General features: G+C 43.9%; 1 protein-coding gene across 1 annotated transcript in view; it reads left to right on the forward strand.

Annotated features, from left to right (window-relative positions):
• The window catches only part of bmp7b (bone morphogenetic protein 7b), a 179279-nt gene that overhangs the window by 78261 nt on the left and 73770 nt on the right, over positions 1-27248 (forward strand). Inside the window, exon 2 of the mRNA XM_078555505.1 lies at positions 26211-26403. Coding sequence (XP_078411631.1) covers positions 26211-26403 — 193 coding nt within the window. The remainder of the gene's footprint in view (positions 1-26210; positions 26404-27248) is intronic.

Raw genomic sequence — 27248 nt, forward strand, 5'->3', positions numbered from 1 at the left:
ATTAGTCCATCCTCTAACTGCAACACCATTCCAGCCTTACGACCCACCCCTCACCCCAGACAGCCAGCTTGAGGTGCCCGTCAGATTGGCACTCCCCACCCTGCTATACACACAAGGTGAGCGGCAACATCTCCCACGCTTGGGAGGCACAGGGATATGTGCCATTTGGCACTAAGCATCTCACACCCCTGAGCACTGCCACTTACGGCCACCTTCCAAGGCACCTATATTCACTTCCATGCCTTGGAGGGTGGCCGTAAGTGGCAGTGCTCAGGGGTGTGAGATGCTTAGTGCCAAATGACACATGTGGTACTCACCCTTGCAGACTGCAGAAGATCATTGAACTGCTTCTGGCACTGGATCCATGTGCGGCGCACCACATCATTCCCGCTCACCTGGGCAGCCGCCTCCGTCCAGGCCTTCTTCGTCTGGTGGGGTGGCCTCCTCCTGCCATCCTGCAGCATGAGTATTTCTCACCGAGCACTCACTGCCTCTGCTAGGACCCGCAGGGAGTTGTCTGAGAATCGTGGGGCAGATTGTCCATCAGCATTGGCATCCCAACTGCTGTGCCCACTGGCTGCTGAGGCCATCATTCATCGACAGCTCTGTTAGGCTCCTCCCCAACTCCTGACAGCCTTCAGGGCGCTGCAGGGCTCATTTTATACCCTGTTCCGGGTCATTATCTAGTCGGCACCCAAAATGGCCCTGCCCCCAATGGCAGCGCTGCACCAATATCCGGGCATGTTTCATGCTAGTCAGCCCTTAATTGACCAGACAGCGTGAAATCACATTGTTCGCTGGCGGAAGCAGACACCGTGGCCACTTCCAGGCCCACCGTTCATGTGCACCCGACAAGTGTGAAATTCAGGCCATGGTGTTTGTGGGATCTTTTGTGTAAGTTGGCTACCATGTTTCACTATTATATTATAGTAATGATTACACTTCAAAAGTGTATTAGCTATAAAACACTTTGAGGTGCCCCGAAGTTGTGAAAGGCTCTGTAGAAATGCAATTTCTTTCTTTAAGATTGGTGGTTGATGTTGAAAAACACTAAGACTGAATTTATAGGTCAAAAGGCCTGATTCACTGATTCAAACGTACATGTCCACAGTGCTGTCAGTAAGGGAGAGGGCTTAAGATTTTCCTCATGGTTCTAGGGTAATTTTTCCATTCATGTATCAATGATTTTGTTTTGAGTCTTGAATTATAGTGGAATCTAAATCAACATTTAACCTTGTTGCTATAGGCAACTGCTGAGACTCCCCAAAACTCTAATTGGAAATATCAGCCTCTTCAGGAATATGAATGCATGCCTCTCTTTTGAAGATTCACATTGGCTTGCTAAATTGGTATCAGGTAGAAGTAGCAGGAGCCCTGTGGTTCTTGCACTATATGTAAATGAATTCCAATCTAACAATTGTATTTTCAAATCTATTATTATCATAGGCATGGAATTGAAAATAGTCAGCACTTTAGCCCTTTGCCCAAAAACTGTTCCACAAAATGGATGGCAGTCTCCAGCCGTAGGATTGCCAGTCATTTTGAATTTATTGCTGAGAAAAAGGTGAAGAAGGACTGGTCAAACCGGCCATTTTATTTGGAACAACCTGAGGCCATTGGATCTGCAGTAAGAGCCACTCCTCCATCGCCCCTGTGTTCTCTGACATATGCTGGTCTCCAATCCAGCAATAGCTCAAATTTAAAATTCTCATTGTTGTGTTCAAATTCCTCCATGGTCTCACTTCTTTCCACCTCTGTAACCTCCTGCAGCTCTATGACCCTCCGAAGTATCTGTGTAGCTCCAATTTTGGCCCCTTATGCATCCCCTACACCCTTTACCCCACCATTCCCTCCCTAAACATCTCCATCTCTTCATCTTTCTCTCTCCTTCCTTAAGATACTCTTCACCACTTTGACCATGCTTTTACTCACTCTCCAGATCTTCTTATTTAGTGCATTATCGATTTTTGTCTCTGCACCACAAATTTGTGAAGCACCTTGCAAGGTCTTAATACATTAGATGCTGTTTAAGTGCAAGACTATGGCCTAAATTTTATGGGTGGGGGGGAGGCAGTGGGGTCGGGCAGGAGCAGCAAGAAAGTCAGCCAGCAGGCTAAACTAGGTGAGAGTGGGACCTCAGTAGGAGGAAGACCTCAAGAAGACCTCAATCTGATTGGCCAGAAGCTCTAGCAGTCCTGAAAGTGCCAGAGCTCAGTAGTGGGCATTGCCAAAACTGCAAGGAGGAGCAAGAAGAAAAGAAGTTGGATAGCTGCCAGAGACAGGTTAAGTCCTCGGCTTTTAGGGTGGGGAGGGATCCGAGAGCCCAGGGAGGGGTAGAAGGAGGTGTGGGGGGCTGTGTTTCAGAGGGCAGGCAGTGAGGAACAAAGTGGGGTTGTCCCTTGTGCACGCAGGGCTCTTCATGAATGATGTGCCCATCCTTCCTTTCTGCCTTTTCTTCAACTTGCCTCAAAACTGCCCACTCCCACCTGCAACTGTATTATGGCATGAGCAGCGTAATATCTCAGTCAATTGGCTTGGGTAACAAGCTCAACTGACCTTTAGTTCTTCATTTAAGTATGGTGGGCAGGCTGCCGATTTCAGCACCTGCCCGCCTAACGTATTATGGAGGACAGCTCAGGGGTGGGCGGGAAGGTGTTGGGCTGTGCACCCCTTGTATTTTACATGCCCTCCCCACTGAAAACATGCCTGGCAGAGAGCCATAAAATCCAATGTTGTAGCATCTCCCTGTAACCCAGGTAACCCTACACTGCATTCTTTTATCTGAAAAAATATAGAAGAAAATCCAATCTCTTTTTACTTAATTGGTGCACAGAAACATCCTTCCAATTGCCCAAAGATTGGTACATTTGGATGAGTTCAGTTCCAAAGTTATACATTACACATTTTGTCACACTTGCTCATTATTTCCTGTCCAAGTCAACAATTGTTTTGTACTTGGAAATTACCACTTTTCTAAATTGGGTCTTTTACTTTAGGTAGTTGGGTGCTGGCACCTTGATTAACTTCATTCTCCTTTTCAGGGAGTATTTGGTCCCTATTGCAGTGGCACTGAGAAAGGTTGAAACCCCACAGTATTATGCCAGCATTACCCATGCCTTCTACTGCCGGAGTACCTGCAACAACAACACATCAAAGGGCTGGCAGATTAAAACCTGCCTTCATCTTCTGCCATGATCACTGTGATGCTGGTCGCGAAAGGCCACTGTACTCACAGCCAGCTAACGCTACACCCCAGGCACCACAGCAGCTTTTGGCTACACACAAAGGGTATTGGAAATCTGGAACTCAGTCCACCAAAACACTGTGGATGCTGGGGAATCAAGTAAAGCTTTCAAGACTGAGATTGCTAGATTTTTGTTGAGCAAGGGTATCAAATGAAATAGAGCAAAGGCAGGTAAATTGAATTAAGATACTGATCAGTCATTATCTAAATGAATGGTGGAGATGGCCTGCAGAGCTAAATGGCTTACTCCTGCTCATATGAACATTGGGTTTCCTTTCCTTACACTTTTATCTGTCACTTTACCATACTCTCACCCAAAGAGTTTAACTGCCCACTGACCCTTTCCTACAGTTCTGAGGATTTTTGTCCCCCTATTGTGACCCTGTCCTTTAGTCATCCACATTCCTTTAAATTTCATCAGCAAGCTATTTTCCTTTGCCACAACTAATCTGCTCTCCACATATTTGCACCTGGAGCTATGTGTAATTATGATAATCAGCTGATCAGAGAAAATCAAACGGAAACATGATGAGTTGAATTTTTCCATATGGGTTACGATCCCAACGCAGGATCAATTCCAGATCAGGAATTCAGAAGTGGCCATGGTGATACAACAGACACAACCTTTCCAGAGGTGGCCAATTAAGAAGCTGCCTCTGGGAGGCCTGTCTAATTAGCAATGGCGGCTCCCAGTGTTGGTTGGGAGGTCCAATCAGAGCAGTCCACAGATTGGGCCACCTTTCACCTCGGCAGTCTGGGTGATGCTTAACATCAGCAGAGGCAACAGTGGCAGCTGCCATTGAGGCAGGTCAAGCATGAGCAGAGACATCCGTCTCAATGAAGGGTTTACAAGGGCATGCCTGCTGCTTGGGGATAGATCCTCTTTGTGAATTATTGTTGGAAAATACATTTAAACCCCCAAATAATCTGCAGCTCGGGCCACTCACAACAAAGCCGCTTCTGATCCATTTTTGGGCTCCCTGACATGGCGTTTTCTTTTTAAATATTCTTGGGGAATATTGTGTTATTCTGTAAAGGAGGCTATGTGTGTGTGTGTGTGTGTGTGTGTGTGTGTGTGTGAATGATTTAATCAAGCTGGGCAAAGGTTACTCAAGACAGATTGGGGGGAGGGGTTAAAACATGAAAAAGGATAGAGGCAAAAACAAAAATAAAAATACCTGGCAAAACTCAGCAGGTCTGACAGCATCAGCGGAGAGGAACACAGTTAACGTTTCGAGCCCATATGACTCTTCAACAGAACTAAGGAAAAATAGAAAAGAGGTGAAATATAAGCTGGTTTAAGGGGGGTGTGCAACAGGTAGAGCTGGATAGATGACCAGTGATAGTTGGAGGTTGGCAAAAGATGTCATAGACAAAAGGGCAAAGAGGTGTTGACGGTGGTGATATTAGCTAGGAAATGTGCTAATAGGTGACATTAAGGGTAGCAAGCAGGACGAGCAGGGTACAGATAGCCCTAGTGGGGGCGGGGTGGGGGAAGAGATCGAAATAGGCTAAAAGGTAGAGATAAAACAATGGATGGAAATACATTTAAAAATAATGGAAATTGGTGGGAAAAGAAAAACATAGATAAATTATTGGAAAAAAGGGGGATCGGAAAGGGGGTGGGGATGGAGGAGAGTGTTCATGATCTAAAGTTGTTGAACTCGATACTCAGTCCAGAAGGTTGTAAAGTGCCTAGTCGGAAGATGAGGCGCTGTTCCTCCAGTTTGCGTTGAGCTTCACTGGAACATTGCAGCAGGCCAAGGACAGACATGTGGGCATGAGAGCAGGGTGGTGTATTGAACTGGCAAGCAACAGGGAGGTCTGGGTCATGCTTGCGGACAGATCGAAGGTGTTCCTCAAAGCGGTCACCCAGTCTGCGTTTGGTATCTCCAATGTAGAGGAAACGCATTGGGAGCAGCGAATGCAGTAGACTAAATTGAGGGAAGTGCAAGTGAAGTGCTGCTTCACTTGAAAGGAGTGTTTGGGCCCTTGGACGGCGAGGAGGGGGGAAGTAAAGGGGCAGGTGTTGCACCTTCTGCGGTTGCATGGGAAGGTGCCGTGGAGGGGGTTGAGGTGTAGGGGGTGATGGATTTGCGGAACACCTTCGGTCTGTCCACAAGCATGACCCAGACCTCCCTGTCGCTTGCCATTTCAACACTCCACCCTGCTCTCATGCCCACATTTCTGTCCTTGGCCTGCTGCAATGTTCCAGTGAAGCTCAACGCAAACTGGAGGAACAGCACCCCATCTTCCGACTAGGCACTTTACAGCCTTCCGGACTGAATATTGAGTTCAACAACTTTAGATCATGAACTCTCTCCTCCACCCCATCCCCTTTCCGATCCCCCTTTTTTCCAATAATTTATCTATGTTTTTCTTTTCCCACCTATTTCCATTATTTTTAAATGTATTTCCATGCATTGTTTTATCTTTACCTTTTAGCCTATTTCGATCCCCACCCCACCCCCACTAGGGCTATCTGTACCTTGCTCGCCCTGCTTTTTATCCTTAATGTCACTTATTAGCACATTTCCTAGCTAATATCACCACCGTCAACACCTCTTTGTCCTTTTGTCTATGACATCTTTTGGCAATCTCCACCTATCACTGGCCCTCTATCCAGCTTTACCTGTCCCACGCACCCCACCACCCCCCCACCCTTAACCCAGCTTATATTTCATCTCTCTTCTATTTTTCCTTAGTTCTGTTGAAGAGTCATACAGACTCGAAACGTCAACTGTATTCCTCTTCGCAGATGCTGTCAGACCTGCTGAGTTTTTCCAGGTATTTTTATTTTTGTTTTTGTTTTGGATTTCCAGCATCCGCAGTTTTTAGCTTTTATCAAATGGATAGAGGAGTTTGGTTTGAGGTACAAATGAAAAGGTTAGATCTAACATTTGTATTTTTAGATAAGTTGAGAGTTTGTTTTAGTATCGAAAGGGAGTCAGAGGTGCCAAGAAACATGTTTGTATCCTTCAGGAGTTCCATAGGTAAATAGAAGAGGGGATATTATATCTTATTGACCTAAAAGCAAAGGAAAAATAGAAACATGAAAGATTTTATATTAGGAAGGATTTGAGTTTCAAAGAGATGTGAGAACAATGGAACTTGAGATGAAAAGGGGGAAAAGGTATTTTAGAGTTGCTGTGAGATGTAGCTGTATGAGCTGAGCTGGGAGCTGTAGCTCTGGCTGGGAGAAGAGGCAGTTTGAATCAGCCATCCAGTCAAGCCAGAAAAGTGCTCTAAAGTCTTGGAGTTCCACGGCAGAGTGGAAGAGAGTTAAAGGTCCTGTGGTATGCCTTTATTAAAGCCACAGCAGTTTGCCTTGAGTGATATTACTGGATTTTTATAGTTAAACATTTATAAGGGAGTGTTGCCTGGAAGGTGTTTACTTGTGGGTCTGACCAAGTAAAGGGTCTCTTGGGGGGAATGTGTTACAAAATTAACTTTAATTGTATAACTATAATCTTGTCTGCTTAAATTTTCTTTTATTCTTGTTAATAAACCTTTTACTTTTAATTGTTAAAATCCCACAAGTTTTACTCGACTTCTTGCTGCTGAGATCAGTACTTCTTCTCGTTTTCAGAATACAAAAAAAAAGGGTATGACCTGTAAGCCAAGTTTCCCTCCAGGATTTGGTTTGCACAGCAATTAGCATCAGCTGTGGTCATTACACAGGTGTAAAATCCTTTTCAAAGCTTGATGCCAAGCATGGCTACTGGTCAGTGTATCGCGCGGAGAAGTCCCAAGAGCTTACGACATTTCGTACCTCATTCGGACAATACTGTTTTCAATGGCTGCCTTTCGGGCTATCAGTTAGATAGGATCGCTTTCAAGTTCATATTGACCACATTATATGCACTGTGCCAGGATGCATCCATATCACCAATGATATTGCAGTTGTTGAAAGAGCAAGGCAAGAACATGACCATAATCTGCACTTATCGATTCAAGCAGCATGTGATGAAGGATTGGTGTTCAAAAGTCTGAAATGTAACATCAACATGAGGCAGATTAAGTTCTTCAGTTCTGTTTATTTCAGTGCTGGTATATGTTCTGATCCAAGTAAAATAGAGAATATTAAAGCCATTCCAACTCATCAAGATAAGGACAATCTTCAAAGGTTAAAGGTCCCTTTAATTTCTTGTCTCCCTACAATCCCAATTTTGCTCATAAATCTTCATCACTACGGGAATTGTTGAGAAAGGATGCATCTTTCCTGTGGCACGAAGACCACCAATATCTTTTCGAAGCACTGAAATAGTCATTATCAGAGGCATCAACATTGCAATTTTACGATCCTAGGGAGACAACTACCCTGAAGATAGATGCTTCACAGAAAGGTCTGGGAGAATGCATACTACAAAAGATGCAAACCGATTGCATTTTCTTCAAAATCTCTCTCTGTAATGTAATCCAACTACTCCAATATTGAGCGGGAAACATTAGCTTTGGTGTTTGGAATCATGCGTTTTCATACCTATCTATTTGGCAAAAGGTTTGAGGTAGAGGCTGACCACAAGCCACTGGAGATGAATTGGCAAAAACCATTGATCAGTGTGCCACCATGATTGCAACATCTCTTGATAAAGATTCAAGGTTACAACTGTGAGATCAGGTACAAGCCAGGTAACCTGATGATCACATCGGATACACTTAGCAGGTTACCTAACCCAGTGGAAACAGAATAATTATCCTTAGATCTACAAGTTGTCTTCACTGACATCGAACTTGAAGATGTTTTCCAAATTGATCTGGTACATTTTGTGCAAAGCAAATGCCAGCAGCTCCAAGAAGAAACAATGAAAGATTCTACACTACAGAAACTGGAAAACCATCACTGAAGGATGGCCTGATTTGATTCAGCATGTCCATGTACACGAGGCCATTTCGGCCCTACCGGTACAAGCTAGGCATCTCTTAAAGGCAGGCAGATCATCATAATGGAATCCTTGCAAACTGATATTCCTCAAAAACTTATTCATTCACACATGGGCACAGATTGGATGAGAAGACTTGCAAGAGAGACAGTCTACTGGCCAGATATGAACAGTGACATTGAAGTCGTCATCAAGAAGTGTGAGGTATGGAAAGAGCATGTGCCAAGTCAGCACAAAGAACCACTGATTCCACATGAAGTTCCTACCCATCACTACTCCAGAATTGCATCTGGCCTTTTTCATGTCCATGGCACTGACTTAATCGTCACTGTCAACTACTTTACGAAGTACCCCATTATTCGATAATTGCACAAAATGTCAAACACAACTGTCATGCATACTCTAAGGACTATTTTCAATTTATTTGATGTGCTTAAGAGAGATCATTATGGATAATGGTCTGCAGTTTATTGGTAAGCCATTTCAGGATATGCGTGAGAAGTGGAATATTGATCACACTACTTCTTCTCCTCACTAACCTAGATTTAATGTCCTAGCTGAACAAATGATTCACATGGTGAAATCCCTAATTCTCAAATATGGACAGACCAAGCAAGATCAACACATTGCAATGTTACATCTGAGAGTGACGCCTTTAAATGCAGCTATCCCATCACTGGCAGAGCTCATGTTCGGCATATCAATTTACCTACTGTTACCCATTATATCCTCTCAGAAACTAAAGAGCAACTTTTAAAACTGTAAGAGGTGATGGCCAATGTGCATGTTAAAAATGTGAGTACAGAATTGCCAAGTTTAACGTTGGGAAACAAGTTTGCATCCAAGATCCCATAGAAGGTATGTGGAAACCAGCCGAGGTGACGAGGATTTGCTCAGAACCAAGGTCCTATGAAGTCATTACACACAAAGACACAACTGTGAGGCGTAACCGAGGACAAACTGAGATCCATTCCAGCTCTTCAACCACTGTGCAATCCTATTGCATTGAGGAAAATATTCCAAGTGCAACCAGGAACAACATCCAAGGATGACAAGCCCACATATCATGGTGACCAATTAAAGAAACCTCCAGACAAGGTAACAATTACAAGATTTGGACGTACGAGCAGATTACCTCTACGTTTTAGAGACTCTTAGATTCCTCAGTTCTATGCACTTATGTAATGGTAACTAAACATGAATATGTATCATAGATAGTTATACCTCTTTGGAAGGGGGGAATGTATCTTTAAAAAGAAAGGGGGCTGTTGTAATATGCCTTTAAGGGATAGCAGCATGCCGTCAGTAGAAGGGAACTGTGTCATGTGATCCAGTCTCAGTTTTACTTTAGCCTGTGAGCAGAAAACAGCACACACAGCTCTGCTGCTGAGGTCTTCAAGCTTTCTACCTTTGTAGAAATGTTTTCATATGCCTAGTCTAAATAAATTAACCCACAATGTGTTTACACAATCCCTTATAAGCAATCGTTGCCTTTATATCATTATAAAAATGTGACAGAACAGGCAGCATCTGTGAAGAGAAAGACAAAGTTAATGGACTGAACTTTCAGACCCCCTCGAGATTGGGAACAGAGGCAGAGTGGATACAAAAGTACTAGTGCCGGCTAGTGTGTCAGTTTTGAGATGCCGTTCCTAGCACCAGCCATTTTGAGGGAAGCGGATTTGGGGCCTGGGAAGACCACTTGCCACCATAAAGTGGGAAGGCAATTAGACTCAGTAAGAGCCTTGTTAAAGATAAGTTTAGGAGGTCAACTGGGATTTTCCAGTTGGCCTCCAGTTGCCCGGCGTGACGGGGGGCAGATCAACTGCCTGGAGGAAGGTATTCAGCAGCAGACTGACATACCAGCACTCCAGGCAGACCTACAGACTCTCACTGCCTGCCTGCATCTGGGTACAGTCAAAGGCCACCCTATAGAGGGGTTCCTGACTTTCCTTCCACAACAGCGGTGGCTTGGCTGCGTTCTTTTTAATTATTCTTTGAAGGCACCTTCTTGTTGAAGTGCTGTCCCAGTTACTTACTTTAGTGCATCAGGGCACACCTCTGAAGCTGGAAGGCCTCTGATTGGCCCCACAGCTTTGAGAGCCCACCCACTGCATGTGAAAATCTTAACTTTAATCAGTTTCCCAATGAAGGTTGGTTCCTGCTCCCAAAACAAACCTGGCTCCTGTTTCCCGCCTCTCGGTAGGATCTTCCAGTTTCGCCCACCAGCAGAATTTACTAGTGCCACCAGAGTCAATGGGCTTTTGGCTGGCTCACCGCATTGGTCGCAGCGGGGCCAGTAAATCCCAGCCTCTGTGGCGAAAATTCAGCTCCACATTTCAGCTCAATGATCTTTCATTAACACAGACCTCTCTAATGAAAAGTCATCAAGCTGAAACTTTATCTCTGTTTTTCTCTTGACAGATGATGCTGAACCTGCTGAGTATTTCCAGTATTTTCTGTTTTCATTTCACATTTCCAACATCCACAGTATTTTGTTGTTGCAAAGTTTATGAGAAAGTGTTGGACAAACCATTCTTTCATGTGTTTAGGTTTCTCTTCATCCCGACTGAAATAAGAAAATGGTTTGTGAACATTTTACAAACCTTTAAGATTAGTCTGCAATTGGTCACTTTGATGTGAATTCCACAACATCCTCTCTCTCTCTCTCTCTCTCTCCCTCTGTCTCTTTGTAACAAGTTAGGAATGCAGCCAAAGTAATTGGCGCTAAATTTTGAAAATAGCTTAACTCTGTAGTGATTATGGTGACAGGGTAATTGAGGGTATGTCTGAAAACAAGCAGAGCTTTCGAATTCCAGAGGAGATCACAAGTTCCATTCACACTCAGATAGCCAGCCTGCAGTAGGTTGAGACACCATGTTCAGCGTGGCTTCACTAGATAGCCTGGGAGGGAAGTAGAATTGTGTGGAATTCATAATGCTGAAAGAAAGCCAGCAGCAATGCCAGGATAACTGGTAATCCCTCGATAAATCTTCTAGCACTGAGGTGCTCCCCAGCAACCTTGGGCTGTAACAGTCCAGACTTGTTCTGCCCCCGTATCCAGAAGAAAGAGATATCATAGAATCCTACAGCACAGGAGGAAGCCATTTGGCCCATCATGCATGTGTTGGAGCCTTGAAAGAGTTACCCAATTACTTCGATGTCCCTGCTCTTTACTCACAGCCCTGTAAACTTTTTCAGATGTTCAGAAGTTTATAGCTGTTACACGGTGGAGTCTAAGACGAGTTTTGCTGTTTCCTGTAACTTGATTTTCAGCTTATATTAGAGGTGACCTGATTTGCCATATGTAGGGTGTCCATTCTGCATGTGGACTGAATATGTTTTAAAGCACTCATGGAGTTTGGCCTGTTGCATCTGACAGTTAGGGAGAGAAGTGGATGAGTCTGCTGGTAGGGAGATAGGGAGGTAGCAAGTGTTGCACAGTTGGGGTGATGGTTGATGGCTGGGTCATGATGTAGTGAGCAGCATGAAGATACAGTAATTGGTATCATCTCAGATATTTGAAAGAATGCATCGGATCTATAAAATCCATGAGGCACACAGCTCCCTCACAGTCTGACCATACTGAGAGGCTGGAAACCCTGCAATGAAAAGACTTCTTTCTTTTGTGGCCTTGCCCTGTGTTATTGATGCTACAAGCACACACAAATTTGTGCTCACATACACGTGTACTCCCACACACACACACTCTCACACAGACACCCACACGCATGCACAGACAGTCACACACACACACAAATTTTCATATTACCTTACACACATTTGGAATGTTAATTTCAGTTTATTTCAGAGGTGCCATGAGCTCCAAAGTGGAGTTGGGTTGAGTACGTAGACATAGGATCTATTTTAAAATACTTGCAGAACATAGCCCACCTTTAATTTAAAATATATTATATATATATATATAAAACTTATTTATATGTCTAATATAATTTATATATATGTATATAGGTATATATGCATATATCTTTGTACTAACACACACACACACACACACACACTCACGCAAAGGCAGGAAACTCTGGTTCAGTATCCAATAGCATGGGTTCAAAAGAAACAGTATGATACAGATATGTTAATGGATCTGTTCTTGTCTGGTATCACTTGTGCTCCTAAAGCCACTTCTTAGCTGGTGTATGTGTTCAAATTACAATTTGAATCTGCCTGTCAGTGACAGCATTACTTGTAAGCTGTAAGTGAAAAGTGAAAGGACTGGCATCACTTAGGATTCAGCCAGTGTTGGAAAGTTAGCCTTCTTGAATTTGTAAGAAAAATCAGTCCTTGTTCGGGCTACCCAAGCAATATTTACTTAGAGAAGCTCAGGCAGACTAATTGTTACTCACTCATTCACTTTGAAAAAAAATTCCAAAAAGAGTTGATTTCTGAAAGTTTAGGCATGGGATTAGAGAGGATGAGAATGCAACTGTACTTTTAATTATTTTATTTTTCTTCAATTGCATACTCTTTCTCTTCCTTTACTTATCTCCATTCCTAAAGGTTTGATGGTTGCCCCCTCGTACCTTATCCAAAGGACGTTATTCATTTGTGAATTTAGTGTGTGCGTTGGCAGGTTATTTAACCATGAAGGGATCCGAGTTGACGCCAATTGTGCTCTCATTCAGGGTCTACATATGTGCATCATGTTAGCGAACACAAGTGGGAATCTGGATGATTTGCACTCCCAACCTGATGTAGCGTAACCAGAAATCAATCATGGAATTTGCCCAGACCAGCTCTGTTTATACACTTATCTTTCAAGAAAGCTTTGTCTTTGTATGTTTAAGCAAGTGTGTGCCTGGTAGCATGTACAGTAAATCCTAAGTGGTGTGAGTCCTTATAACTCACCTGTAATGCTGTCACTGACAGGCAGATTCAATGTAGACTGTACCTTGAACACATACACTGGCTAAGGAGTGGCTTCTGGAGCATAAGATGATGAGAGCCAAGAACAGGCTAAGAACATATCTAGATTATGCTGTTCCTTTTGAACCTAGACAGCTGGATTGATGCCTCACCACAGACACACTGCATTGTATGATTGGTCCAACTCACAGGCTGGGATTCATGTCATCTGACCTGTGCATGGAGTTCTTTTGGTGGATGGATTTGAAGTATTCCTAAATTATCCTCTTTCCTTGGGTCAACCAGTTTCTTATCCAATCCAAAGTTAGCCAGTTCCTTTCTCCTCTCTTCTGAACCCTGCTAGGTATGGCTCATGATGCCAGCTTGCCTTTGAGATTTCTCCCAAGGAACCTTTGGCCTCTGGGTCAGAAGGTTCTGGGTTCAAGTCCCACTCCAACAACTGGATCACATAATCTAGGCTATTGCTGGAGTGTAGCATTGTTGAAAGTGCCGTTATTTGGATAAAATGTTAAACTTAAGCCCTGTCCGCTCTCACATGTATATATAGAAGATCTGTGCCACTAATCCAAAGAACAGAAGGACAGTTCTCCCATTATCCTGGGCAATATTGACCCCAGAACCAACATCACTAAAATAATTATCTGGTCATTTATCTAATAGCTGTTTATGGGATTTTGCTGTGTGAAAATTGGCTGCACAAGTCCTACCTTAGAACAGTTATGACATTTCGAAAGTATTTCATTGGCTGTAAGGCACTTTGGGACATCATGAGGTCACAAAAGGCACTATAGAAATGTAAGTTCTTTTATGGGTCTGCTTGCACAATAAGTGTTTCTGGTTTATTTTACCATGACAGAAGATGCGGTATCACAGCCCCTCCTGATCCTGACTGATGGAGGGGAAGTGGTGGGGGTGGGGGGTGGTGGTGGGTGGGGGGTGGTGTTGGGGGGGCTGCTATTTTTAATCATAAACCTGACCAAAGTTATGATATTGCCCAACATATAATTACTATATAAATTGAGGCAAGTCTTAGTGACTATTAGAGAATAACATGGCATTCAGTTTATACAACAAACTCGTTTCATCTTTCACCATTAATATTAATAATAGGAGCCATCTGAGGTGATGAAACAAGTATATCAGCACAATATTAAAATGTATCAGGGGGGGTCACAGCAATGTTTCTCAGTAAGGCATTCATTCTGATCGACCGAATGAATCCAATGGCAAAAATGACCACAAAAGCCAACAATAACAACATTCTTGCAGGGATGAAGGCAAAATTTAAATAGTCTTTGAGGCTGTATTTAATTCTTTTCACAAAACTGTTAGCAGTGACAAAATCTGTGTCATTGCTGTCAGTTGTTTCTTTTGTGAGCATGCTGGCTAAGCCAGCATTAATTGCCCATTTCTATTTGCCCTTGAGAAGGTGGTGGTGAGCTGCCTTCTTGAACCGCTGCAGTCCATGTGGTGTAGGTACACCCACAGTGCTGTTAGGAAGGGAGTTCCAGGATTTTGATGTAGTAACAATGAAGGAACAGCGATATATTTCCAAGTCAGGATGGTGAGTGGCTTGGAGGGGAACTTCCAGGTGGTGGCGTTCCCATGCATCTGCTGCCCTTGTCCTTCTAGGTGGTAGGGGTTGTGGGTTTGGAAGGTGCTGTCAAAGGAGCCTTGGTGAGTTGCTGCAGCGCACCTTGTAGATGGTACACACTGCTGCTACTGTGCATTGGCGGTGAAGGGAGTGAATGTTTGTGAATGGGGTGCTAATCAAATGGACTGCTTTGTCCTGGATGGTGTCAAGCTTCTTGAGCGTCATTGGAGCTGCACTCATCCAGGCAAGTGCAAGGTATTCAATCACATACCTGACTTGTGCCTTGTAGATGGTGGGCAGGCTTTGGGGAGAAAGGTGAGTTACTCGCCACATAATCCCTAGCCTCTGACCTGTTCTTGTAGCCACAGTGTGTATATGGCTGGTCAAATTTAGTCTCTGGTCAACCGTAACCTCCAGGATGTTGATTGTGGGGGATTCAGCAATGGTAATGCCATGAGTTGTGTAGAGGCAAATGTGAAAAGGCTTGTGAGTGTATTTCAATGATTACAGGAAAGCACAGTATGAATGGTCTGTCAATCCTGATCCTTCCACAGACCACAGACAGTCTATCCTCTGGTGAAGGACATCCTAGGCATTCAAATCTTCTGTACGATAGCTTGGCATAAACACTCCCTGATCCCTAAAGGTAGTCAAGTGATTCTCTCACATTTTTCCTGTTTGGCATTGGTTTGCTGCCCTCTAGAAGGTGTCATGCTCCCTTCTCCCACCTCTCTGGCCTCAGCAACACAGACCCCACTGAATTCCACAAGTATTTGGTTAGCTTATTCTCTAATAATAAGAACATGAAAACAATGTCTCTGGATAATTCTATGAATATTCATCTGAAATTGAATTTGATTGAAATCTGTATCTCATTCACAATCCTGTGGATATCCCCAGGCCATAAACTCAATGCAGCTTAATACTAAACAGGTTTAAACACACACAAGCCAGATGTCTCCAAGTTCAGACACTTCAAAGCTACTCTCGCAATTGGTCTTATTCTCAACTACTTCTGTTATCTTCAATCACTACAGGTCAATCTCATTCCACATTACATGCTCAGTTCCTGGCACTGTACTGAAGAAGTGCTGCTGATACAAGTCATGCAGCAAACCCACAGTTAACAGAGGCATTTTAAGGGTTGTCTCAGATGCTGTCAGGTGCTTAGTTAAAGCATAACACACAAGGACAAATTCTTAATGCCTTCTTCCCACAGGCGATGGACTTGGAGCCTGGCCAGTTTTAAAGACGAGAATTCTCTCAGCATTTTCAATGCATCAGTGGCTCATAAACAACAAGTAATATAAATTACTTGCACACGAGCACAAGAGGAAGGATATTAAAGTGTGCTGTTGATATCAAGTCAGTGAGCATAGAAACCTGTGAAGAAAATGCAAGGGATTGCAGGAAAAGAAAGTCAGTAGGTGCCAGATGCAGTTCAATGTAGAGAAATGTGGATTTTATGGGGGGGGTAAATGGCCCGCCCCCCACCCCGAGCTAAAAGTTGGTTGGAACTGTGCTAACCAGAAATCCAGCTGCCCTGCAGTGATAATACACTGGGAGCAGCCTTAATAGGGCACTTCCATCATCAGGGACATGAAGTCCTGCCTTAGAGAGTAGCACCAGAATAGGGTACTATTCTGTATGTATATATATATATATATATATATGTATAATAGGCTACTGCTGGGACTGTAGGCAGACCCCGAAGAAGAAAAGACAGATACCGGACTTAGCTAAGTCTGGGGATTTTGGGCAGGCACATCCAGGAGATCCCAGGAAGGGGAGGATCAGGTTGGTGTATCTGGTTAGAAAAGCTAGGGGGAGAGGGACAACGAGGGGATAAAATTTTGGGGGGACCCCAAAAGGAGGTACTCCCCTTCCTGCCCCCAACAGCCCATGCTATCAAAGCTGCTGGGCTAAAAACAAAAAGCTAAAAGCTACTGCGGATGCTGGAAATCCAAAACAAAACAAAAACAGAATTACCTGGAAAAACTCAGCAAGTCTGGCAGCATCGGCGGAGAAGAAATCAGTCAACGTTTCGAGCCTTCATGGCCCTTCGGCAGAACTGCAGCATAGTTTCAACAAGGGAGAAATATAAATTGGTTTAAGGTGGGTGGGGGGGTGGGGGGGTTGGGGAAGAGACACATTGAGGGTGTGGTGTGAGCGGATAATAATCAAAAGATGTCACAGACAAAAGGGTCAAAGAGGTGTTGAAGGTGGTGGTCTTTGTCTGAGAAAAGTGCTAATTAAGAATGGAAAACAGGATATTCAAAGTACAGCTCTAGTGGGGGTGGGGTGGAAAGACTAAAGGTTTTAGTTTTAGATTTAAAAATAATGGAAATAGGTGGGGAAAGAAGAATCTATATAAATTATTGAAAAAAAAAGGCGGGTGGGGGGGAAAAGAAACGGGGTGGGGATGGGGGGAGGGGGAGTTTAAGATCTAAAGTTGTTGAATTCAATATTCAGCCCAGAGGGCTGTAAAGTGCCTAGTCGGAAGATGAGGTGCTGTTCCTCCAGTTTGCGTTGGGCTTCACTGGAACAATGCAGAAAGCCAAGGACAGACATGTTGGCAAGAGAACAGGGTGGAGTGTTAAAATGGCAAGCGACAGGGAGGTTTGGGTCTTTCTTGCGGACAGACCGCAGGTGTTCCGCAAAACGGTCGCCCAGTTTGCGTTTGGTCTCTCCAATGTAGAGGAGACCGCATTGGGAGCAACGAATGCAGTAGACTAAGTTAGGGGAAATGCAAGTGAAATGCTGCTTCACTTGAAAGGAGTGTTTGGGCCCTTGGACAGTGAGGAGAGAGGAAGTGAAGGGGCAGGTGTTGCATCTTCTGCGTGGGTATGGGGAGGTGCCATAAGTGGGGGTTGAGGAGTAGGGGGTGATGGAGGAGTGGACCAGGGTGTCCCGGAGGGAACGATCCCTACGGAATGCCGTCAAGGGGGGTGAAGGGAAGATGTGTTTGGTGGTGGCATCATGCTGGAGTTGGCGGAAATGGCGGAGGATGATCCTTTGAATGCGGAGGCTGGTGGGGTGATAAGTGAGGACAAGGGGGACCCTATCATGTTTCTGGGAAGGAGGAGAAGGCGTGAGGGAGGATGCGCGGGATATGGGCCGGACACGGTTGAGGGCCCTGTCAACGACCGTGGATGGAAAACCTCGGTTAAGGAAGAAGGAGGACATGTCAGAGGAGCTGTTTTTGAAGGTAGCATCATCAGAACAGATGCGACGGAGGCGAAGGAACTGAGAGAATGGGATGGAGTCTTTACAGGAAGCGGGGTGTGAGGAGCTGTAGTCGAGGTAGCTGTGGGAGTCGGTAGGCTTGTAATGGATATTGGTGGACAATCTATCATCAGAAATTGAGACAGAGAGGTCAAGGAAGGGAAGAGAAGTGTCAGAGATGGACCATGTGAAGATGATGGAGGGGTGGAGATTGGAAGCAAAATTAATACATTTTTCCAGGTCCCGACGAGAGCATGAAGCAGCACCGAAGTAATCATCGATGTACTGGAGAAAGAGTTGTGGGAGGGGGCCGGAGTAGGACTGGAACAAGGAATGTTCCACAAAACCCATAAAGAGACAGGCATAGCTGGGGCCCATGCGGGTACCCGTAGCCACACCTTTTATTTGGAGGAAGTGAGAGGAGTTAAAGGAGAAATTGTTCAGTATGAGAACAAGTTCAGCCAGACGGAGGAGAGTAGTGGTGGATGGGGATTGTTGGGGCCTCTGTTCAAGGAAGAAGCTAAGGGCCCTCAGACCATCCTGGTGGGGGATGGAGGTGTAGAGGGATTGGACATCCATGGTGAAGAGGAAGCGGTTGGGGCCAGGGAACTGGAAATTGTTGATGTGACGTAAGGTGTCAGAGGAATCACGGATGTAGGTGGGAAGGGACTGGACAAGGGGAGAGAGGAGGGAGTCAAGATAATGAGAAATGAGTTCCGTGGGGCAGGAACAGGCTGACACGATCGGTCTGCCAGGACAGTTCTGTTTGTGGATTTTGGGTAGGAGGTAGAAGCGGGCCGTCCGAGGTTGGGCGACTATCAAGTTGGAAGCTGTGGGAGGAAGATCTCCAGAGGAGATGAGGTCAGTGACAGTCCTGGAAACAATGGTTTGATGTTCTGTGGTGGGGTCATGGTCCAGGGAGAGGTAGGAGGAAACGTCTGCGAGTTGATGCTCAGCCTCCGCGAGGTAGAGGTCAATGCGCCAGACAACAACAGTACCACCCTTGTCAGCGGGTTTGATGACAATGTTGGGGTTGGACCTGAGAGAACGGAGTGCAGTGAGTTCAGAGAGAGACAGATTAGAATGGGTGAGAGGAGCAGAGAAATTGAGACGGCTAATGTCACGCCGACAGTTCTCAATGAAAAGATCAAGAGAAGGTAAGAATCCAGAGGGAGGGGTCCAAGTGGAGGGAGAATATTGGAGGTGGGTAAAAGGATCCGTTGAACGGGGAGAGGACTCCTGCCCAAAGAAGTGAGCACGGAGACGAAGACGGCGGAAGAAGAGTTCAGCATCATGCCGAGCCCGAAATTCATTGAGATGAGGGCGTAAGGGTATGAAACTAAGTCCTTTGCTGAGCACTGAACGTTCAGCATCGGAGAGGGGAAGGTCAGGGGGTATAGTGAATACGCGGCTGGGGCTGGGATTGGAAGATGGGGTGAGGACGGAGGGACAAGCAGGGGTGGAGGGTCCCAGATGGGTGTTGGAGTCGATGAGTTGTTGGAGCTTGCGTTCCTTAGCACTTGAGAGAAAGAGAAAAAGTTTCTTGTTGAGGCGACGGATGAGGCGAAGAATAAAATGAAACTGGGGGCACGCGCAGCTTTGAAAAAGGGTGCGGCGGTGCTGCTGGAGGGAGAGGTCGAGTGTGTTCATATGGCGGCGCATGGCACTGAGTGTGGATCTCAGAATGCGACGGGAACAGCAATCCGAGAAACGTGTTATGTCCCGGAGATACCTGTAATCCTGGGTGGGTTCGAAACAAGAGGGATGGAATTTCAGTTGAAATCCATGTGGGGTGAGTCGGAGACGGAGACAGTCACTGAGAAAGAAGATATGGCTGTGAAAGCGGGTTTTAGTAAACACCTTGTCAAACACCAGGAGAGAAATGGAAAGCAATGAAGGTGAGCAGGGCAGAAGAGACAGTCGGAAATCCTGTCGGAGGACAGAACCATACTTCTTCCAAGAGGGCATTTTTTTGAAGAGAGGTGGCAGTCAATCAAACACAAAGATAAAAACAAAAAGCTAAAAGCTACTGCGGATGCTGGAAATCCAAAACAAAACAAAAACAGAATTACCTGGAAAAACTCAGCAAGTCTGGCAGCATCGGCGGAGAAGAAATCAGTCAACGTTTCGAGCCTTCATGGCCCTTCGGCAGAACTGCAGCATAGTTTCAACAAGGGAGAAATATAAATTGGTTTAAGGTGGGTGGGGGGGGTGGGGGGGGGAAAGAGACACATTGAGGGTGTGGTGTGAGCAGATAATAATCAAAAGATGTCACAGACAAAAGGGTCAAAGAGGTGTTGAAGGTGGTGGTCTTTGTCTGAGAAAAGTGCTAATTAAGAATGGAAAACAGGATATTCAAAGTACAGCTCTAGTGGGGGTGGGGTGGAAAGACTAAAGGTTTTAGTTTTAGATTTAAAAATAATGGAAATAGGTGGGGAAAGAAGAATCTATATAAATTATTGAAAAAAAAAAAGGCGGGTGGGGGGGAAAAGAAACGGGGTGGGGATTGTGGGCTGCTGGGCTGTTTGTTTTCCTTCCACCTTCCTCCAGAGACCTAAAAATTGTGGTGGAGGTGGAAATAAGCTCTTAAGTCCCAGTTAATTGTCCAACTGAGGGGCTCAATAGCCCTAAGGGTGGGTGGACTGTCTGACGCATTACCTGTCCCTCTGTAATATGGGGGACAGGTTCTGGGCTAGGCGGAAATGTGGCGGTCTGGCTACTTCAGTTTACATGTCCCTCTGCTTTCAAATACACTGCTGAGGGGACGGGTGGGATGGTGTGCATACAATTCACCCCCTGAAGTAGCTTATTTTGAGAAATAATATGGTGAAAGAAATAGCTTAAGTAGCACAGTTCTTCAAGAATTGAATAACACAGAGATCCAAATCTCTGATTGCAGGCAGGGAAGGTCTTAGCATGGAATTCTGGGTTTTATATGTAGAATATTAAGGCAATGAGGTTGAATCAACGAGGAGGTTGTTTAGGTCACACCTGTGACAATGTGACATACTGTGTGTAATTTGGGGTGCCCATTATAGGAAAGTAGTAAAGAGTTCATTGAAGATTCCTTAGAATTATACCAGGAATGAAAGGTTATCATTATAAAGAAAAACTTGAAAATTCTGGCTTTTCATTGGAACAAACAGATTTTCCAAACTATGAAAGTTTTTGAGAAAGTAATGATGAATGTTTATTTCAAGAGGGAATAGGCTCCACAATAAGACATGAAGAACAAGGGGACGAGTTTGGAACATTTTTCACAGTTGGTCATTAGAACATGGAACACTTTGCCACAAGTGGGGATTATAACATTCAGGGTGGGAATTATAACATTATTTAAACTGGAATTGGCTTTTGAAAAGTTATACAATAAAATGATCTGAGAAAAAGGCAGGAAACTGGGCTTAGCACTGGCAGAGACTAAACCAGTGCCTTTTATGCTTTAATTCTATGATTCTCAGATCTGATAATTTATTAATCTTGTGACTGATAGTCTGCTATTCTGAAGTGGTTAATCAAGAAATACAATTAGTTAGTACCTAACCATCAACTTCTCTCTATCAATCTAACATTCATTCCATCTATGATCAATCAATCTATTATCTATTGAGCATCTATCTGTCTATCAATAAATCAACCTATCATTTTTTTTATTCGTTCGTGGGATATGCAATTCTGGCAAGACCAGCATTTGTTGTCCATCTCTAATTGCCCTTGAGAAGGTGGTGATGAGCTACCTTCTTGGGCCACTGCAGTACATGCGGTGCAGGTACACCCACAGTGATGTTAGGAAAGGAGTTCCAGGATTTTAACTCAGTGCCAGTGAAGGAACAACAATTTAGTTCCAAGTCAGGGTGGTGAGTGGCTTGGAGAGGAAGTTGCAGGTGTTGGTATTGCCCTGTTCTGTTGCCATTGTTCTTCTTGTTGGTGAGTCATGGGTTTGGAAGATGCTGTTGAAGGAGGCTTGGTGAGTTGCCACAGTGCATCTTGTAGATGGTACACACTGCTGCTACTGTGTGCTGGTGGTGGAGAGAGTGAATGTTTGCTTTGTCTTGGATGGTGTTAAGCTTCTTGAGTGTTATTGGAGCTGCACCCATCCAGGCACTCCTAATGCCTTGTTGATGATAGAACAGGTTTTGGATAATCTGGAATTCCCAGTCTGATCTGCTATAGTCTGGCAGTCTGCCTATCTATCTATCCAACAATCTATCAATCTATTCTTCAATGATAGAAAGAGATCTCTCGGGTAGGGAGAGATTAATGTCAGGGTGCTCCAAAGAAAGCAACCCCAGCCTAGCCAATCTTTCTCCATAGCTAAAATTTTCCACCCCGAGCAACGTCCCTATAAACCTCCTCTGTACCTTTCCTCTAAAAACAGTGACCACAACTTTATGCAGTACTTTACCTATGGGGAGACTAGTGTTTTATACAGTTCTAGCATAATTTTCCTCCTTTTATACTCCATGGGGTCTCAGCTAATAAAGGAAAGTATACTGTATGCTTCTTAACCACCTTATTTACCAGTCCTGCTACCTTCTGAACTGCAGTCCTTGTGGTCTAGGTATACGGACAGTGCTGTTAGAGAGGGTATTCCAAGGTTTTTACACAGCAACAGTGAAGGAACTGCGATATAATTCCAAGTCAGGATGATATGTGCCTTGTGCGGAACTTGCAGGTGGTGATGTCCCCATGCATCTGCTGCCCTTGTCCTTCTAGGTGGCAGAGGTTGAGGATTTGGAAGGTGCCGTAGAAGGACCCTTGCCAAGTTGCTGCATTTTGTAGATGATGCACACTGCTGCCACTGTGCATCAGTGGTGGTGGCGATAAATGCTTACGATGGTGGATGGGGTGCCAATCAAGTGGGCAGCACTGTCCTGGATGATGTCAAGCTTCTTGAGTGTTGTTGAAACTGCACTCACCCAGGCAAGGATCTAGAATTATTTTATGAAGTATTTCCCCTCTCCCTTTCTGTCTTAAATGTAATTATATATTTTTTGATCACAAAGTTTCTCAACTCCATCCAGGTTGTTTCTAAGTCCTTTTAATATGTATTTGTTTGTTACTGACTCTGCTACAAGTGGAAACAGTTTCTCCTTATCTACTCCATTGAAATACCCCTGTTAAATCTCCACTTAACTTTTGCTCCTCTAAGGAGCTTCTCAGCTTCTCCAGCACAAGCAACACCTGAACAGGGACTTGAACCCTGAACCTACAGGTTAAAAGTCTGATGCTCTACCAACTGACCTTTTCAGGCTTAAACCACAGGTCTCACTGGGATTTGAACCCTGGGCATTCTGCATTTCAAAAAGTGATCCTTCTATAAGCAAGAACCTTAAGGTTAGACGAACAAGTCACTGGCAAATCTACCTCGCCATTTATTGCACAATTTAGCTGTATCCCTGTATGAATTATAGAATCATAGAATGGTTACACCACAGGAGGCCATTCAATCCATCTACTCCATGCCAGTTCTTTGCAAGAGTAATTTAGCTAGTCCCACTCCTTGGCCCTTTTCCCATAGCCCTGCAATTTTATCCGCTTCAGGGTCTCATCCATTTCCGTTTTAAAAGACATGACTGAATCTGATCCAATCACAATTTCAGGCAGTGCATTCTAGATCAAAACCACTCACTGCACGAAAAAAACTTTTTCCTCATGTCACCTTTGGCGCTTTTGCCAATAATTTTCAATGCTTGTTTTCTGGTTCTCGACTCTACTGTCAATCTAAACAATTTCTCTCTATCTAATCTGTCTAGACCCCTCATATTTTGAACACCTCTGTCAAATCTCCTCTCAACTTTCTCTTCTGTAAGTGAAAACAAACCCAGCTTCTCCAAACTATCCACATAACTGAAGTCCCTCATCCCTCAAACCTTTCTCATGAATCTCTTCTGCACCCTCTCTAAAGCCTTCACATCCTTCTTAAAGTACAGTACTCAGAATTGGACACAATCTATATTTCTCAATCTAGATCTCTCCTCTAACTCTCTCTGAATCCTGCTAACACAGCCTATCTATCTCTGCATGAATCTATCTTCCTATATCTCAACAAGACCGTTACTTATTGCCATCCTCACTTGCCCTGAGAAGGAGGTGATGGGTCACCTTTTTGAGTAACTTGATACAACTGAATGGATTGCTCAGCTTCTTCAGAGGGTAGTTAAGAATCTGTCACATTGGTGTGGAATGGAGTCACAAATAGGCTCGACTGGGTAAGGGCAGCATGCCCTAAGTGACATTAATAAACCAGTTAGGATTTTACATCAGTCTGACAGCTTCATGGTCACTTATACCAATACTAGTGTTTTATTTCCAATTTTATTTTTAAAAGTTGCATTCAAATTTTCCAACTGCCAGGGTAAGATTTTAGCTCATGTTCTCTGGATTATTAGTCCAGTAACATGATTACTACACTACCCAATCCTAGGGTTCCTTAAATCTGGTTTGGACTCAGTTAGAAGAAAAGGGGGAAATTTTCAGTGGCCACCAAATAATGGGAAGGAAATAGAGGGTTACAGAAATTACAATAAGATGCAAGAAATACAGAGTAATGATAATGGGGGACCTCAATTATCCTAATAAAGACTAGGTTTGCAACAATATAAAGGGAAAAGAATAGGGGAAATTCCTGACGTATACAAGAGAACTTCCATGATCGATGTACTTCCAGCCCAATGAGAAAGGAAGCAGTGCTGAATCTAGTTCTGGGAATGAACTGGGGCAAGTGGAGCATGTTTCAGTGAGAGAGCATTTGGGGATCAGTGATTATAATGTCATCAAATTTAGAACAGTCATGGAAAAGGACAAGGCACAGTCTTGTGTAAAAATATTTAACTGGAGGAGGGCTAACTCCAGTGAGTTGAAGATGGATCTGACCCAAGTGAACTGGAGTCAGAAATTGGCAGGTAAAACAGTAATTGAACAATGGGAGGCCTTTAAAAGTGAGAAGGCTTGGGTACAGAAAAGACACATTTCTATGAGGGGGAAGGAAGTACATCCAAGGATAGAGCTCCTTGGATGACTAAAGATACAGAGGCTAGAATGTAATGAAAAAAGAGATTTATGACATGTGTAAGGTTAATAGTACAATAGAGAACCAAGCTGAATATGGAAAGTACAGAGAAGATCTAAAAAGGGAATAATAGAGTATGAGAATAGATTCATGGCTAACAGAAAGGGGAACTCAAATACCTTTTATAAGCAGATAAATAGTAAAATGGTAGTCAAAGGAAGGGTAGGCCAAATTGGAAATAAAAAGATCTTCTTGCAGAGATGTGAAACACGGAAATGTAGTAAAAAGAGAATTGGAAAGTACCAGACTTCAGGAGGACATAGATAGACTGAAATGGGCAGACGCATGATAGATTAAATTTTAACGCAGATAACTGTGAAGTAATACATTTTGGAAAGAATGAGGAGAGGCAATATGAACTAACTCATATAATTTGAAAGGGGATGCAGAGACAGACAGACTGGAGGGGGTATATTCACAAATTTTTGAAGATGGCAGGGTAATTACAAGGCTGTTAAAACAAAAATGGAACCCTTAGCTTTATTAATAAAGTACAAAAGCAAATAAATTATTTTAAACTTTTCTAAAACACTGGCTAGGCCCCAGCTGGAATACTCTATTCAATTCTGGGCATCACACTTTAGGAAGGATGTTGAGGGCTTTGAGAGATTAAAGAAGAGATTTACTAGAATGGCAGGGATGAGGGAAGATTTGATGGAGGTGTTCAACATCATGTATGGTTTTGATAGAGTAAATAAAAATGAACTTTTTTCCAGTGGCAGAAGGGTTAATAACTAAAGGGCACAGATTTAAGATAAGATAAGATAAAAACAGAAAATGCTGGAAATACTTAGCGGGTCTGACAATACCTGTGGAAAGAGAAATAGAGTTAATGTTTCAGGTCGATGACCTTTCATCATAACTGCTGTCAATATTGGGAAGTTAAATACTCATAATTCATAATGATTTACTTACATGCACCACCTGTAATATATAAAACCATCCAAAGTCTCTTCATAGAGGGGTAATCAGACAAAAACTAATGGTTTTCCCCTAGACATTTTATTCTCTGGTATGGACCCCAGCAAGCAAGTGGAAAATATGCCCCAGGACTTCTAGTTTCAGACTCAAAACATGAGAATGTCAAAAACCTTGATCAGTTTAATACTAAATTTATACTTGCACCAGCTAAAACACATGAACGGAAAAACCTTTACTCTGCTTCCTTACAATGCAAAAATGTAACAGACACGAGTCTGTTTTCAATACAGTCTGTTGCACTAAAGTGAAGATTTACAGCTGGTTATAGGGTGCAGTGCTACATTATGTTCTGTCTGTTGAATATCCTCCTGTGCTTCCTGTTTCTAGTGGAATATGACAAGGAGATTTTCCACCAGCGGCGACATCACAGAGAGTTCAGGTTTGACCTCTCGAAGATCCCAGAGGGGGAGGCCGTGACAGCAGCAGAATTCCGAATCTATAAAGATTATACCAGGGAACGCTTTGTAAATGAGACCTTCCAGATTACAATTTACCAGGTGCTGGAGGAGAACACAGAAAGGTGAGTGAAGGAGGAGGGATATGGCAGCACTGGCGTAGAAGCAACTGGGAGAGTCTCACAGCCATTTGACTCTAGGGCATGGTACTGACCTAGGTATTCAGAGATCCTGGGCAGAATTTTGTCCAGGAAACCGGGGTCCCACCAGTGGACCCGGAATTTAGTGGGATTCTCAAGCGGGTGGGAAGAGGTTGGTGCCTCTGGTGCTTGCTAACGCCTTCCTCGGCGCTGGTCTGCTTATGTGTCCAACATTGAGACCTCCACTAAAAAAAGATGAAGGCTGAGTTATATTGTTCGTAGAAAGAACAGCATTAATTTTGTTCCACACCAGAGTTCTGTAAGATTACTCTTAATTTTTAAAAAATTGGTGCTTGTATTCTATATGCAAAGTGGGGCTTTTTGTGGTAGCAAATATTCTCACAAGCCAAACTCCTATGCCAGGGAAGTGCTTTACTGAGGTTAAATTGACAAAAAATAACTCTGGCTGCTGCCTCCGGATTTGATTTCAATTCTGTGCCTCTCAGGCTGTTCCATCAGACCCTCCCCTATCCTTCTGATCTGTGCCCCTCAGTCGGCAACTTTGCGAACTCCTTCGGCTCTCCTGTGGAAGGCAGCAGCGAAGTGGCTGACCTTCCACCTCCCCGCCAGCTTTTACTTTCAGGGATCTGATGGCCTGTGACTCATGCTCGCCACTTGCCTAATTCCAAAAGGTATGTGTGTTATTCAGCAGCATGCAAATGAATGTTAACACGCCTCTTCCCAATCTGAGTTAGCTTCTCGCTATGTTGATATGGGTTCGTTGCTTTGCTGCCTTTCCACTGATCATTCAATTCGGCTGTCAGTTTCTC

The sequence above is a fragment of the Cetorhinus maximus genome, chromosome 13 (genome assembly GCF_964194155.1).
Source record: "Cetorhinus maximus chromosome 13, sCetMax3.hap1.1, whole genome shotgun sequence".
In the NCBI taxonomy this organism is placed as follows: Eukaryota; Metazoa; Chordata; class Chondrichthyes; order Lamniformes; family Cetorhinidae; genus Cetorhinus; species Cetorhinus maximus.